Source organism: Camelus ferus, chromosome 17 (assembly GCF_009834535.1).
Source record: "Camelus ferus isolate YT-003-E chromosome 17, BCGSAC_Cfer_1.0, whole genome shotgun sequence".
Classification (NCBI taxonomy): Eukaryota; Metazoa; Chordata; class Mammalia; order Artiodactyla; family Camelidae; genus Camelus; species Camelus ferus.
Window position 1 is genome coordinate 18,736,804 of NC_045712.1, and position 12,823 is coordinate 18,749,626.

Genomic DNA, 12,823 nt, shown 5'->3' on the forward strand with positions numbered 1-12,823 from the left:
ACACACATTAATACAAATTAGAACCTGCCAGCCTGAAAGCACAAGTGACATCTCAGTGGCTGTGCTTGGGGCCCATCTGCCTCTCCCGTGGTTCACAGGCTCCTGGGTTTGCCTGGGGAGGGCCACACGGAAAAGACACAGATCTTAACAGCAACCACAGTAATCAGAGGTGCCACATGTTGAGTGTTCAGTGGGTTCCAGGAACTGAGTGGGAGATTCCAGAACCGACTGCCTGGTTGAATCCCAGGGTCCAGCCTAGAGTAGATGCTCAGTAAATGAGTGATAAGAAGAATAGCTAGCATGTACTGAGCATTCACCTGCACTCATTTATCCCTCACGAGAACCCAGTGAGGGAGGCCCCATCGTTAGCCAATTTCGTGGATGAGGCAAACTGATGTGCAAGGAGGCTGAAGACTTGCCCAAGGGAACCCAGCCAATGAGAGCTGCTCCCGCCTGCCATGCTAGTCCCCCAGGAGCTTGTCAACAGGGGCTTCTGTGAGCTCAAAAGGCTGCCCTGTCCCAGGAGAAAGTTCTCAAGAGAATCCCTTAATCACAGCAACTGGTCATTCACCACCACTCCCTCTTCCGCACACGGTTACCCAGGGCCTGCATGGAGCCGGTGCCACGGCTGTGGTGGGAAACCTGAAAATGAATTCTGGGTGGGCAGACACACAGCGAGTGTTCCATGTCTTTGATGGGGTTGTTTGAGGCACTGCGGGAGCCCAGAAAGGAGTAAATCGGCAGACTAAGGTGGTCAGGGAAGGTGTCTCCAGGAGGAGGCCCCTGAGCTGGGCCCTGAGCCTGCCCCTGGCTCTGCCCCCTCCTCCTCCAGGGCCCCTTTCCAAGCTGCTTCCACCAAAGCTGTTTCATTCCCTCCACAGCGATCGTAGTGAAGACCAAGTGTGGACTCAGCAAATCCTGCTCAGCCAACTTCTTTGCATTTAAAATCAGCAGCGGGGCCGCCAACGTCGTGGGCCCCTCCATGTGCTTTGAAGGCCAAACGTAAGATTCCAGTCTTTTCTTTTCTTTCATTCATTCATTAGCAAGTTCGGGGCCATAGGGCAGACCCTGAGAACAGCCTACACCTTCCACAGGCTTCCTTTTACTCTGGGTGGGTGAGTCACAAAAAACAATAAGGCTAACACCTTGGGAGTCTGCCAGCACCTTGCTAGATACGTTACAGCCTCATCTCCCTCATGCCCCCAGCACTCCCAGAGGCTGAGCGATAATTTTCCCTTTTGTAAAGATGAGGATACTGAGGCACAGACAGCATTACCCAGAATTTGAACTCAGGTCTGTCTGACAGCCAAGCTGCTGGGCTTCCTATGAGGGGGGGTGCCTTTGGGGAGTGTTCGAGATCAAGATCCAGGCATCATAGCCGAGATGCAGCAGGTCCCAGGGCTTCTACCCAGGTACAGGCGAAAGACTGCATACCAGTCTTTCTGGGCAGTAAAGGCCCTGGAACAGCAAGTTCATCCTAAAAAAGAAGCCAAAGACAGGTGTTTTAATCCAGATTCTGAACCTAGCTCCAACCCACTTGGGCAATACAAGGAACTTATTGGTTCACATACCAAAAGGCCAGAGGCAGTGGGCTTCAGGAGTGGCTGAATCCAGGGGTTCAAAGCATATCATCAGGGCTCCCTCTCAGACCATCTTCAGCTCTGCTTTTCTCTGTCATTAGTTTTGGTTTTCTCTGCTAAAAATGGACTTCATGTGGTGACAGAGGGAGGCCACCAGCTCAGCTGACATGATCACCCAGTCTAGTACCCAATGGAAAGAGAGCTTTCCCATCTGAATTAACCCTGCAGAAATCCCGAGACAGGAGCTCATTGGCTGGCCTGGGTCACATGACCACACTGGCCCAATCTGTGACCAGGGGCACAGGATACTCTGACTATCCTGGCCTGAGAGAGAGAAGGACGGTTTTGCCAAGGACACCAGAGGACAGGGGTACAGATGCTGAGCAGCAGGAACACAGCTGGGCTCCACGTGGGGATCCCAGACACTGCCAGGGCAGCAACTTTCTGGACTCTGCCCTCCTCACATCCTGAGGAGGTGGGCTGGCCCCACCTCCAACACCTCAGAACCCTAGACAGGGACCCTCCCTCTTTCCTGAGCAGACTGTTCTGGTCCAAACCTGCCATGAGAGAATCCAGCCCAGCGCTCTCTCCCAGGAGAAAACAGATGGCCCAGATTATTCCGTATGTTTCCTGATGCTTCTGCATCACACCACGTGGGCCTTCTCGGAGTTCCAGCGTCTCAAACAGTATTCATTCCACACTCGGGACCAACTGTTGTATTTTGTTTTTCCTCTTCTGCTTCAGGATCATGAGTCCCGTGAAAAACAATGTGGGCAGAGGTCTGAACATTGCCCTGGTGAACGGTGAGTTCCTGACCCACCCCCAGCTGGTCCCCACCATGCTCTAAAGCCTGGCTGGCCTGTGGGGACAAAAGGTCTAAAAGACCCAGTCCTCCCCACAGCCTTGGCCAGTCACCTGCCTGTGCACCTATCCCAGGAATCACAGGCACCTTCTCCTACGAATCATGACCCCACCTGCAAGGCCATCCCAGCTTAAACCAACACACATGAAACCATAGGGGACAATGTGAGACTACAAGCTGAATGCACCCCTTCATGCATTCATTCAACAATACCGACGGCAGCTACTGTGGGTCAGGCCCTGTATGGGGCTCTGGGTGTCAGCTGTGAATTAGAAGGACAGATCCTGGCTCCACAACACCCATGCAGTTCACAAAGAATCACAGTGTGTGAGCATATGTGGAGGAGAAGGAAACAGCACTGGGAGCGGGACACAGAGCTGGGTCCTCGGGGAGGCTTCCAGGAGGTGATGGTCAGCTGAGGCCTAAAGGCTAGTAGAGGGTGACCAGGAGTGAAATGAGGGAGGCTCCTTCCAGGCAGGGGCAACACTGCTCAGGGAGGAGGGAGGAAAGGGGTTTGGGGTCCGCACAGGGTCTCTCTGGCTGCAGCAGGGAAGCAGGCAGTGGTGAGAGGTGAGGCTGGGAAGGCCAGCAGGGCCAGAGGAAGTGTGGACCTGAGGCAAAGAGGGGAATAGGGACCCTCAGAAAGGCTTTGAACAGGTCCTGAGGGCCCAGCCCTGCCTTCCAGAAACCTCCTTCCAGTTTGGAGTAGGGAGGCTGGAAGCAAGGACACCCTGGGGAGGCCCACAGTCTCACTGACCCTGCATCTCCAGCAGGTGATGAACAGGAAGCCAACTGCAGGCCAAGCCTGAAACAGACACGTTTCAGGAGGGGGTGGGTTACAGGGGCCGAGTAAGGACCAGTTGGTCTGGCCCCACCCAGCCAAGCCCCTCCTGTCTACCTTCTGCTCTTAGATGGGGAACAAGGGCCATTTCCCTGGATCCAGGAACCACTTCTTGGGACAAAGTTCAGGGCAGATGGGAAAAGGACACAGTGGTTGCTCAGGAGGGAAGAGGTCAAGCTTGTGCAGCGCAGGACCACGTGACCACACTTAGGCAGTGACAGGGCAGGATTAGAACCCTGACCTTTGCTCCTAGAGGAGCCCTTTACCCCTGTCAGGAAATCCTGCTGGGTCAGGGGAGAGGTCAAAGGCTGGAACAAAGGGGGAGCCTTGCCTGAAGGGGTCAGAGGGCAACCCTGGCTGACTTCCGGGGAGCCCAGGAAAGTTGTGGGCCAGGAAAGGCAGGAAGCTGAAGGGGGGCTGCTCCTCCTCCAAAGTCTTGAGAAGGAGAGGGAAGCCAGACTCAGTCCACTGACAGCCCCCTCCTGTATGGAAGGCATGCAGGCAGCACAGACAGTCTCCCGCACCCTCCGGGCATGGCAGACCCAGAAGACTTCAGCAGCCTCTACTTACATCGATTGTCCCACCCAGTGTCCACCCATCCCCACAGCCGGAAGGAGGGCAGGAAGGGGCTCCAGCCACAGCTGACCTGGCTGAAACCTGCTGGGCTTCCCTTCCCCAAAATGGGCCATCGCAGGAGAAAACCTCTGAATATTCTCTGATGAGACGGGCTCAGACAGGGGCCTCCTTCTCCATCCCTCATAAAGCCCAAAGGTAAAAAACAACCACTGATAACACTAAGAGCTCACATTTATGGAGCATTTACTGTGTGCGGTTTCACTGAGCCTCATCACGATGCTAGAGGGGAGCTATGCTCTGTGTCCTCGTTCTCCACGTAAGAAACGAAGGCTCGGAGAGGCTGAGCAACTTGCCCAGAATACATACCCAATAGAATCATCTAGATGTGAACCAGGATCTGGCCGACTCCAGGTCTTCATCACCCGGCAAGATGACCTCTCTAGACTAGAAGAGCCTCCAAGCATGTGTGCAGTGCCCCCTGCATGCCCACCATGGGAAGTCTAACAAGTCACTCTCAGGGCCTCCGAGCAGAGCAACCGAAAGACTGCTGAAGGTGGTGGTTCTCAACCTTTTAGATGGCACAGATTCCTTCGAGAAATGTTCAAACTACACCTCTCCTTAGTTACAGAAAAATCCACAAATGCACACAATCACGAAAGCAGTTTCACGCTCTTCTGCGAGCTCCAGGTGAAGTACCTGGAGGGTCTTGGACACTAGCAGCTCCAAATCAGAGAGGGAGAGGGGCTGCAGTGTGAGCCCACCTCTACCCAGCCAGAGGGCCAGAGAGCTGCCACTACCCAGGTGCCTGTCGCCACCCTCTTCAGAAATCCACGAACTTAATTGGGGGGAGGGAGGGAGTGACGGCGAAAATTGAGCTGTCATCCCCTCTGCAACACCCCCATCTAGTGGCCAAGAGTGAGAACTGCGACTTTCTTCCAGAACACCTCTCTCCAGGTAGGATTTGAACACTTCACAAAACCCACAAACGCAATCCAGATTACTGGACACAGGACACTGAATATACCTCAGCCCACTGCAGATCCTCTTGCCTTCAAGAGCTGAAGGACTCAAATTGCATATTTCCTACTTGGGTGAGAATAATGATGATTGTAGTTTTTTTAGTTACTATTTGGCAGCTAAAATTTATCTTGCATGCTTACCACTTTAAATACATCTCATTTAGTTCCCACAGCCCATTGTACAGATGCAGAAATTGAGGTCAAATGCTAAATCATGTGTTAGGAAGCAGGAAGGTCGAACACAAACCCAGACTGGTTGGATTCCATTTGACTCCAGTGACCCCCAACCATTACATATTTGTACCCCTCAGTTCAGCCCAGGGGTTATTGGTTAATTTAGTCCTGCCTGCTTTCTACAGGATCTACTTTTATTCCACTATTATTCTATTTTTAGACCTTAGACTAAAGAGTAGCCATTTTTTGCAAAATGACACATCACAGCAAATAATAGCTCTGCTTTCTTGTCCCTTATAGGAACCAAGGGAACAGTGCTGAGACACGGAAGTTTCGACATGTACTCTGGAGGTAGGCACCTTTGCTGGCACCGAAGTTGAGGCGGGGCTGAGCTCCTTCCTCTGGCAAGAGAGCTCCTGGCGTGATGGGGCTGGAGGGTCAGCCTGCGGCCTTTGCTGCTGTCAGTGGGCTCTCCCCCACGCAGATGCCGCAGATGCCGAGACAAGGATTAAAGTGTGATGTTTTATGTGGGAGGAGCTGATCTCAGAGAGTGTCAGTAGGGAGTCGGGGAGTGCGAGGGAAAGGAAGGCGGCCAGTGCAGAGCGTTATCAAGCCATTAAACACTGCGGGCAATTGGAACTTGAGAGCCAATGTCAAGCACAAGCCTCAGAGGCATCCCCAAGGGGCAAGGGAGCCGGGGTGATCCTACCCCTAATTCCTTGGCTCTTCCCATGCTCTGGCCTGCTCTAGGGTGCAAAGGAGCATCTGGAGGCCCAGAGCAGACCTTCGAGCAAAGAAATGCTGGTGCTGGCAGTCTAAGACCAGGCATGTGTGCACTGAAATGCTAAGGACAAGGGAATATGGCCCAGTTTGCTCTGCTAGGTAAAGGATATATTATTTTAAGGCCACAGTGTCCCTATCAGGCCCAAGGACAGAACAAGGTCTCCCAAGGCCCAGAAAGGACAACTCAGAGGCTCCAAGCTCTCTCCATGTTTCTGCAGTCGTCTTGTCTTCTATCTGCACAGACATGCTTTCTGAGTTTCTCTGTGCACATGGACACCCCTTAGGAAGTCACTGTCCTTGAGAGACATCTTCCCAAAATGTGAAGAGAGGCTGGGTTGCCAGCACACCCTCTGGCCCTGCAGACACTATCTGTGAGGTGGGACTCAGCTGGAAGATGAGGTGGTGGTGGAAGCTGGCAACCCAGCCTCCCTTGACACAGGAGCCTCAGCATGGAGTGAAAAAGCAGCAGGGCTGCCCTTTGCAGACAGCAGGGCTCTGGGCCCTGTAAGGACTGGCTTCCATCAGAAGAGATGAACTGAGCTCAGCCTGCTTCTCAGAGCACAGCTCGACTCAGTTTCCCTCCCATATCTCTGCAATCACAGGGCCAGCTCTGGGCTCGGGCATCAAGGGTCTCAAGCATAAGACCACTCACCCGGGAAGCTCCCCAGAGAGTGGAAGGACCCTGCTGCTGCCAATCGGCTGGCTTCTTCTGTCCTGAATCTCCCATCCTTGCCTCCATCTCCAAGGAAAATCTACCTTGCTGCACCCACCTGAACCTGTGAGCCCAAGAGGGGAGAAATCACCAGGCAACAGAAAGGAGGAAGCCCTCTTGGCTTTGCAAACAAAGGAGGGGGGCTGAAATGTGGGAAATGGGAATCTGCTGCCTGGAAGTCCCAGCTGGGGGGTGTTTGGAAGGTAATCTGTGGCAGCACCTTAGAGATAGGAGCTGGGATCCAGTCCTGGGCTCAGGGCTTCCCACGATGGTCATCTTCCTGCCGAGTCCCACCTCACAGACAGGGTCTGCAGGGCCAGAGGGTGTGCCAATCTGGAGCCTGCATCAGGGCCCACACAGACCTCTTCCAGGTGTGCCCCCCATGCTGCAGACACACCCATAAGACCAAGGGAAGGCCAGAGGGTGGCCGCAGCTGGAGGGGAGGGTGGGATGGACAGAGCTTGGACGGGAAAGCTGGGGTGTCCACGTGCAGGCAGGCACAGCCCCCAGCAGAAGGACAAAGCCGGGGACAGGTGAGAAGAGAGTGGAGCAGGCCATGGGTCATCATTTGTTCTCTGTCCAGGACCCTGCAGATGTCTGGTGTGGCCTGGGGCCAGGTTATGAAAAAGGTCCAGTCTCTGGAGTCAGAGACACCAGGCTGTGTGACCTGAGGCAGGTGACACCTTTTGAACCTCAGTTTCATCATCTATAAAATGGAGGTAACCATGTGTCCACTTGGTTAAGATGGACCTGAGAATTCAGTGATAACCTGCAGGAGTCGGGGGAGGAGCCCCGCCTGGCTGGCGAAGGAGCCCAGGGAAGCTCATTTAGTCTCCGACTACCTTCCCTTCCTTCCTCCCCTCACTCCATTCGTGTGATTCAGAAGCAAGGAGCTCATCATCCAAATGAAAAGGAAAAAAATTAAGAGATGAAACCAAGTTTTATAATACTTTATTATGAACTCGGACATAACCACAGCTGATAGGGAACCAGAAACAGAAGCATTTTGAGAATAAGTCGGCTCTTCCCATGGGAGACAAAAGAAAATGATGACTTTTTAAAGTGAGGTGATAATTAATGGAAGGCACCCTTCATTTTTCTCAACATCCAGTGTGCTTCCCAGACCAGAGCCAGATCTCAGAATCTGCTGACAGTTCAAACAAAGTAACGGTACTTTCCGAGCTCCCACTTTGTGTCTCAAGAGCTCAAGGGCCATTTCCCTAACAGCCGCCGTGGTCACTGGCTGGACCCCTACAGGCTGGCGGCTGGCTTTGCTTGGGGGACTGATTCTTCCCTTACGTGCAGGGGATCCCACAAAATAATAAGACCCAGGGCAGCTTCGTGGGCCTGCAGCCAGTGGGCAGGGTAGTCACAGAGGGCCACTTGCTTAGAAGAAACTGGTTGGATGCTCTGCCTTCGCCGTCTTGAAATTATTAATAGTTTCTTAACAAAAGGCATACATTTTCATTTTGCACTGGGCCCTGAAAATTATGTAGCCAGTCCTTCTAATAATTGTAATTCTACTATAATGCACTTACTGTAAGCCCAGAAGTCATCATTACGTTTGATCTTTACAAAAATGCTCTGAGCAGGGCTGTTAATCATCTTTGCTTGACAGATGTAGCCCCTACTTTGCCCACGAGGCCAGTCTGGCCCAGTACTTCCTCTGCCGTGCGAGAGCCCTCTGTACAAGTCACGGCCTACCCAGAGCACCATCTGCATTGTTAGTATGATCCTTTACGTGACTCACTCACTTCTTTTTAACCTAAATAAATTTATGTTAAGGAAAAATTTATCACTGCCCTAAGTCGAAAGCCATTGTCATTTTTTATGCAGGGAAGGTGACCATAAAAATAAGCACAATGGAAAAAAAAATCAGTGTCGTTGAAGCGAGCTGCGTGCTGTTGCCTCCTCAGGTGTAGCGGCCACACCTGCTCTCTGTTAAACGCAGAGATCTCGCGAGTGCAGGCAGGCATTAGAGATTCAAAGGATGCCTTGCTCCTTGCTGTAAGCTGGAGAGTTACAGGAGCCCAGTGTTCTCTCTCAGTGACCCGAGTTGGCCAGGGGTACACCCTCTAAAGTCAGCTCAGACGAGCTGGGTACATCTTAAGCAGAGTAGAAGCGGGCAGTGGGCACTGCGCAAAGAGCCCAGAGCTCCTGAGAGAGGATTGTGCTCGGTCCCCTGGAAGGGTATGCCCCCAGGGTCCTTAGACTGCACTTCAGAACTGCCTGGGGGAACTGCCAGATTCCAGAACCCACCCCACACTGGCTGAAGGAGGGTGCCCTCCCTCTGTGCAGACGGAGCACAGTGTCAGGTTGCCCAGGCGTTCCTGGGCCACTAGCGCAGCAGGAGAGGATGAGAACGACCAGCCGTTTTTCCCCTAAATGACCAGCCTCCCCATTTTTCCTTCCTCCCCCAGATCCTAACCTCCTGGTGAAATTCCTTAAAGAAATCCCAGATGGCACACTGGTGCTGGTGGCCTCCTACGACGACCCGGGGACCAAGTAAGTGGGAACCTCCGCCTGCCAGGCCATGGGGAGAAGCGAATCAAACACACTTCCTAACTGAGAGCCCTTTCCCTGCTGTCCCTGCCGGCTCCAGCTTCTGGCACCTTCTCCTGAGGAAATAACCAGACACGCGCACAGAGATGTTCTGAGGGGTTCATCACAGCCATGGTTACAACAGGGAGAAACTGGACACACTCTCCCTGTCCAATAATAGCCAACTAGTTGCAGAAATTATGACCTATGGCTCCCCTCTCTCCCCTCTCTCCCCTCTCTCCTCTACGACATAGCACGTATTACTACATACACATAAAAGAGGCTATGCGGCATCAAAATGATGACATAGAAAATATTTAAGGACAAGGAAGAATGTTCACCCTTTAGTTAAAAAAAAAAAGCAAGTTATGAAAGAGACAGAATTATCCCACAGTGTACGTGGGACATGAAGGAAGTGACATGAAGGATGTATATTAAAATTTTACAATGATTAATCGGGGAGGGGGGTTGAGACCATAGGTAATTTTTAGTTACTTTGTGAAATTCCGTATTTTCCCAATGAACGTGTATTATATTTGTAAACAGAAGCAGAACGCTTGAACACCTCTCCAGCCCTCCGAGTGGCTTGGGAGAGGCGCCCTGGCCACTCTACCCTGTTCCTCCCGAGCTGGGTGAGGCTGCCGCACACACTGGAGGCTGGGGGTGTTGGTGTCGCGATACCATGTACACATACACACCGTATGCTGAGAGAGCTGATGGCTATTCTGAAGCTTTATTAAGTTGCACAGTCTTATGTAGCAAAGATGAATGACAAGGGAAGTGGTTAACAGGCAGCGTCTGGCTCAAGGTCAGAAGACCCTTTATGTTTTGATAAATCATGTTCGTGTTGGCACCAGCGAGCCTTACAGCTTATCAGGGCGGAATGTATGAGAAACGGCTGCTTTACAACATTCTTCCTGGACTCAGGCGGCTGTGCCTGTCTTGGGTTGCCCCGCTCTGGGGATCTTACCCATCCTCAGCTAACCAGCCTTCTCACCTCTGAGTCTGCAGCTTTTTATAACTTGTTTACCATTCTGGCCCAAGGCTCGTTCCTTTGTTCCCACAGTCGGGGGCCTACAGTGGGGAGGGGGCAAGTGCTGGAAACGCTCCCCCATCTGCCATCCTCACCAAGCCATCCTCTCTGGTCCCCTCCCTGCAGGATGAATGATGAAATCAGGAAGCTCCTCTCCAACTTGGGCAGTTCCTATGCAAAGCAACTGGGCTTCCGGGACAGCTGGGTCTTCTTAGGGGCCAAAGGCCTTAAGAGCAAAAGCCCCTTTGAGGAGGTGAGTTCCTGGCAGCCTCCCCATCCCAGGGAGGTGGGGGGTGGGGAATGCGGGGGAAATGATGCCAGGGATGGACAGACATGGACTGGGGTGGCTTGGAAGGACACATAGGGCAGTGTGGGGAGGGCCACTCAGCTGTCACCCACGCCAGAGGTCAGGGTGGCCCCACTGGCTGATTCCCCAAGCAGGAAACAGCCTTGACCATTGTGTAAGGAGGTGGGTCATATATAAATACACAGATACATGGACAAGTACCACAAAGGAGAAGGAAAAGCAGAAAAGAAGGATGAAAGGAAATTACAGCATGGAGGGGAGGGAAAGGAACGTAGGGGCGAAGCTCATGTGATGGGGGAGGGGAGTCCAGGGCAGGGAGTGGGGTGCCTGGCTTCTGGTCCCAGCTGCGAGCCCTCCTCCCCTGCATAAAGGGGCAGGTTTGGACCAGGGAGCCCCAGGTTCTCCTCTAAGCTCCCTGTGGAGAGGGTGAAGTTGCACCAAGATGAGGACACAGGAGAGCCCCCTTGAGTATGTGGAAGGAGTCAGGAGGGGTCCCTGATGTGGGGCTCCATGGTCCCCAGGGGTGGCCTGAGCAGAGGGCATCCGGGAGGCACCCGTAGGCGGGGCTGGAGGGGCGCCCACAGGAGGAAGCGGGAGTCAGTGGGGGGTTGGGGGACCCCCCCCCAGGAAATGCTACGCCTTCTCCTCCTGTGCAGAGCAGTCCCCACCTCTGCATCCCCAGCTCAGAGCAATTCCAAAACCCAGGAGAACTGGCCAGGCCTCCCCAGCATGAAGTGGGCCAGTCTCTGCTGGTTAGAATATTCAGCTCTGCCCAGATCCAAGACGAGGAGCTAAGGGTCAATGATTCTGACACATAGGACCACTTAGGAAAGTAGACTCTGTCCTGAAGGCAATGGAGAGCCATGGCCAGCTTAAGTGGGAGAGTGACAAGATCAGATTCATAACAAGAAAGACTAGTATTCAGCAAGTGCTTGCTGTGTGCAGGCACAGTGGGGAGAGTTATGTGCAGGGTCCTATTTAACACCCACAGTGAGTTGGTATGCTGATTATCCGGCCCAGCTCACAGACAAGGGCCCAGAGTCTTGGAGAAGCTGTAACTAGCTTACTCAGTGATATGATGCATTTCTCACCCAGGTCTGCAGCCTCCCCTAAGATCTCCTGTCATCCTACTTTAGAACAGAGTCCCTGGCTGTGCATGGAGAGCACTGGGAGGGCATGGGGCAGGAGGCAGGAGGCAGGGAGGAGGCCACTGCAATAATCAGACCAGAGACAGCGCAGCCTGGGCAGGAGGGGCTGTGGGAGACAGAGCGGGACAGCAGGAGGGAGCCTCGTGCAGAACTCCAGGGGCGGGGGCCACGGTGGGCTGCAAGGGTTATTGCCTTGTCTGGAAAATGTTGGCCTAGTTTGTAGGTGGGTGTTTCCAAGACAATGTCTTCAGGTAATTAGAAATTACTTTTAAAAAATAAGGACTAGTTTGCACTAGAGGAGGAAAGGAGAGGACCCTCTCTGGGTGGAAGACGGAGGCACAGGGCCAGGGGACAGCTTTCTCCAGGAAGAGGCCTGAGGCCGCACTGGCAGCGCAGGCACTGTTCTTCCTCAAAGTGCAGTTTCCAGACCCATGAACAGAGCCAAGATGGCAAAGAGGGAGCACGTGAGTAGAGGAAAGTCAGCACCACCTTCTACCTGATTCCTATGATCTGCTGGCTGCAACCCATCACCCGAAAATGACCCAAAGGCCACAACGTGATTAAAACCATCCTGTCTTTTGTTCCCACACGTGGGAAACTGGGTTTGAGAGAAGCAGCATCTAGAATTTATTTTTTCTGCCTAAGGGTTAGCCACAATTATTCCAGCAGCAGATTTTGCCACTTACATTCTTTCTTCCATAAACTAAGCCTGAGCATTTGAAACACAATCTTAACTGATTTTTATTCTCTTTATATGTTTATATAGTAATTAATATTACACAGGGGTTCTGCCACTAGCCAACTGGGTGGCCATAAACAGTTACTTTGGCCCTCGGTGCCTCAGTTTCCGCATCTGTAAGGTGGGATGATAATAGTATGCACTTCTTAGGACTCTTGTGAGGATTAAATACATAAGGCACTTGATGCCTGACATACAGCAAGCACTCATGAGTTGCTAGGATGCTTCTTTTTATGTTCGTCATTGTTATTGTTATGATTATCATTTGGGATGTCCTAGAGGGGCTGGTGGAGAATTTGGGAGAGAGGCTAAAGCTCCCTAAGCTCCCTACCCATGCTTGGTGCCCCCCCACCCCCGCCCAGCCAGGGCATAGCAGGCAGTGACTAGGTTCTGATCCCACCTCTGAAATGTTGGGTAAGTGGCAGGGCCCCTCAGCCTTAGTTTCCCCATCTGTGAAATGGGCTAGAAATAACCAACCCTCTCCTCCTCCTCCTCCACAATGCAAATG

At 52.7% G+C, this 12,823-nt stretch overlaps 1 protein-coding gene across 2 annotated transcripts in view; it reads left to right on the plus strand.

Annotated features, from left to right (window-relative positions):
• The window catches only part of FAM3D (FAM3 metabolism regulating signaling molecule D), a 47,358-nt gene that overhangs the window by 15,935 nt on the left and 18,600 nt on the right, over nucleotides 1-12,823 (plus strand). For both annotated transcript variants that reach the window (XM_032458177.1, XM_006184840.3), the window contains exons 5-9: nucleotides 882-1,002; nucleotides 2,325-2,383; nucleotides 5,353-5,403; nucleotides 8,968-9,052; nucleotides 10,248-10,374. In XM_032458177.1, coding sequence (XP_032314068.1) covers nucleotides 882-1,002; nucleotides 2,325-2,383; nucleotides 5,353-5,403; nucleotides 8,968-9,052; nucleotides 10,248-10,374 — 443 coding nt within the window. The remainder of the gene's footprint in view (nucleotides 1-881; nucleotides 1,003-2,324; nucleotides 2,384-5,352; nucleotides 5,404-8,967; nucleotides 9,053-10,247; nucleotides 10,375-12,823) is intronic.